Here is a 3261-nt window from a genome sequence, read left to right on the forward strand (position 1 = left end):
TATATATATATATATATATATATATATATACATATCTGACATTATAAATGCCAATACTAATCGGGAAATGCTTAATATCGGCCAATAATATCGGTCCGCCAATATATCGGTCAGGCTCTAATCAGCAACACGTTGCATGTAGAACATTTTGACAGCTACTCCGTAGTAATAAAAACAACTGGAGACTGGGTACCAGCTGAAATACGGGTCTGATAACATTTTATTAAATCCGACCTAACAGGATGTGAGTGTTTCTGTGACTTCTTGTTTACGTCTGGAAACTGTCCAACTTTACTGCAGCTTTTTGTCGCCGCCCCCGGCTACCGCCGCCCGCTCTCGTTCACTTTACAGGCGGGGCGCAGTTCATCTCAAACGGGCCTAATAACTATAACGATAACTTTAAATTAGGCCTGTCAATCGATTACATTATCGGGTTAGTGGCCGAATCTAAAGACGCCGAGCTGGCAACACTGAAAACGATGAAAACGCTCACATCTCAGACCCCCTCCTGTTGAACAGACGTACCTCGCTGTCCACCACTCCGTTCTTGTCGCGATGCGGTGCCTCGTAAGCGTCCATCTGCTGGCGGGAAACCTTGATGAGCCTCTCGGCCAGCTCCCTCCAGCGCCCGGCCACCTCCACGGCCGTCGTCAGCAGCACAAAGTCCATGACCAGTCTGGCCACGAGACCCTGACAGTCCATCTTCAACAGAGCCTGCACAGAGAGGACACGGCAGGACTTTAGACTCAGGGGAATATCTAGGTTTTCCCTGCCATTTAAAAGCTGAGCAGCACCGTCACAAAATGTGTGGGGGGGTGGAGGCTGGTAGAGCGGTCGCCTGCCGCCCGCCGGAAGGTCGGTGGTTCAATTCCCTAGCATGAATAGCTCCTGATGCTGCGCCACCGGTGCGTGAATGTGTATCTGATGAGCAGGCGGTGTAGGAATGTGTGTGAATGGTTCCTGTACTATGTAAAAGCCCTGTGAGCAGTCGTTTGGCCTAGAAAAGCGCTTTATAAATACAGTTCGGTCCATTTAAGCTTAGGCGCAACAACTGAGCCGTTATTTACTGAAGAAAATGTATTTGAGTTCCGACTTTATTTGTAGAATTCTGACTTTAAACTCATAATTCTGAGAATGAAGTCAGAAAAATGTTCACCAGTGGCCCTAATCCTCTTCTGTAGTTCTGGGCAGCACCTTAACCAAATGAGTGTAACTAAAGGACATTTCTCAGATCTAATCGTTGTAGTCGGTCCCCAGTGGACTTCTTTAGCAAGTTTTGTCTTTGAGATTTTTATGTATTGCCTGCTCGGGCTTTTCCAACTTTTTAGACACAGATATAGAGGGTCGGGTACCGAACTTTGATGCTTTTCAGAATTCCCAAATGTGTGTGTTTTTTGAGAAGCTTAACCAACAGTGTGGGTCACGTAGGAGGAAAGGACCTGGTAAAAAATGTGTATCACAATTTTGTCATGTGTTTTGTTATATTGGATTTGATCAAAATTGGTATCGGAAAAAGTATTGTTCAGGATCCGTATTGAAGTCACGGTATCGGCACTGCTACCGCTATAGAAGATCTTTGAACATTATCCAGCTCTAAAGACATGGTGATTATAATGGTCCAAAAATATGTTAAAATTGCATTTCTTTTTATTGAAGAACTTTCTTGAGGGAGCCCTGCCGAATATGTGCACACAGGTCTTCCACAAGGGAAAGTCTTCCACCTAGGGAAAATCATGCATATAAGATTAGAGAAAAGTATAGTTTGAAATGGTGGAATTGGATTTTTGAAACGTGTGGTGGCTAAAAAAAAAAATAGAAAAAATATGTATCAGATGTAGTTCTGACTGGGAATCAATGCAAGTGAGAAGACAACAGTGAATTGTTGAAGATGTGAAGATAGAAACTGGCAAGGAGTCAGTGAAGTTTGTCTAGGTAGAGACGTATTATAAATGTAAATCTACAGGTTTCCTACCACCACAACTTGCTCCTTTGTTATTTTCCACTGCCAGCCTTCCTAAATCCCCCCCAGAAAATCTCAGCTTTGTGCATTTTTCAGATGCTTTCTGGTGGAAATAGAAACAAGAGCCTCACGTTGCTTCAACAGCAACACTCAGGATTTATGTCACATCTGCAGGGAGGGGAGGAAAGCTGCCCGGTAACCAACACTGACACAGACACAAGCACTGCATTCAACAAGATTAAAGTCTCCTACTGGCAACATACTGATGTTTTAGCTACAGTGGCATGAGAGGAACGTCGGGGTCAGTAATTAACAATAATCGTCAAGCGTTCGTGGTCTGCAGCAAAGTTTAAACCGCTCAGCGACATCTCCATCCCCAGCTCGCGCTGAAAAAAATGACGAAGCTAAATGCGCCGTACTGCTGCGGCTCTAAGGCTGTGTTCTCCGCAGGGTGGTGCTGCTGCGACGTAGGAGTGTTACAGAAACGGCTCATCTGTGTGCCCCCCGCCCCATGTAGCACAAGTAGATTTTATATTTCAGTTACTGTTTTACGTCAGATCCTTTATAGAGCACCTCAAGGTAGCTTCATTTCACATTGAGGGGAAAATGAAAAGAGACGGAGGGGCTGAGGAAACAGTCAGCTGTTCCACAAAGCTTGTGTTTGGTGTTTTAAGACGTTCTTGTGGCCGAGATAGAGGCAGTGGTGTTTCCTGTTTCCTGTCACACCACTGTCACTCCCCGATGTGAGTCGAGTGCAAATATTAGTCACGCATGCTCAAATTCAAACGGTTTCTGGCATAACGTCTCATCCAGAAATTTGTGAAATCCATGAAATAATAAAGTTCTCATTACAAATGATAACAGAACATGGTAGTCATTTCAGAAACGTTTTAGCTATGATTGTTTGAATGCTATTGTTGGCTCAAAACGTCATTCCACCGACAGCATTTGTTGTGTTTGATGGAAACTTGTAGCTAAGCTAGCAGTCAACCAACTTCGTTAAGTAGGTTCATTTTTCACTAAGTGACGCATGCGCAACTCAAATCTGCACTCGACTCACATTGGGGAGTGACGCCGCCTCAAAAGTCTGATCCATGCTTACATGCTTGGCCAATGCAGCGTGACCCCCCAGTTTGCGTTCCCCCAAAGGTTGACTCGTCTTAACTTTTCACCGCAGGACTGCAGGTTCTTTCTGCTCGCCCCCTTTGGCAACCCCCACCGCAGCCTACAAGCACTGCCCCCATTGAAAAAAGGAATGAACAGAGTTTTTTCGTGCAGGCACTGTGGATGCAGACTGACTG

General features: G+C 44.9%; 1 protein-coding gene across 1 annotated transcript in view; it reads right to left on the reverse strand.

The window, feature by feature from the left end:
* Positions 1-3261, reverse strand: part of LOC116698141 (SH3 domain-binding protein 4) — a 39331-nt gene that overhangs the window by 1472 nt on the left and 34598 nt on the right. The window contains exon 4 of the mRNA XM_032529919.1: positions 526-714. Coding sequence (XP_032385810.1) covers positions 526-714 — 189 coding nt within the window. The remainder of the gene's footprint in view (positions 1-525; positions 715-3261) is intronic.

Source organism: Etheostoma spectabile, chromosome 11 (assembly GCF_008692095.1).
Source record: "Etheostoma spectabile isolate EspeVRDwgs_2016 chromosome 11, UIUC_Espe_1.0, whole genome shotgun sequence".
NCBI classification, from domain to species: Eukaryota; Metazoa; Chordata; class Actinopteri; order Perciformes; family Percidae; genus Etheostoma; species Etheostoma spectabile.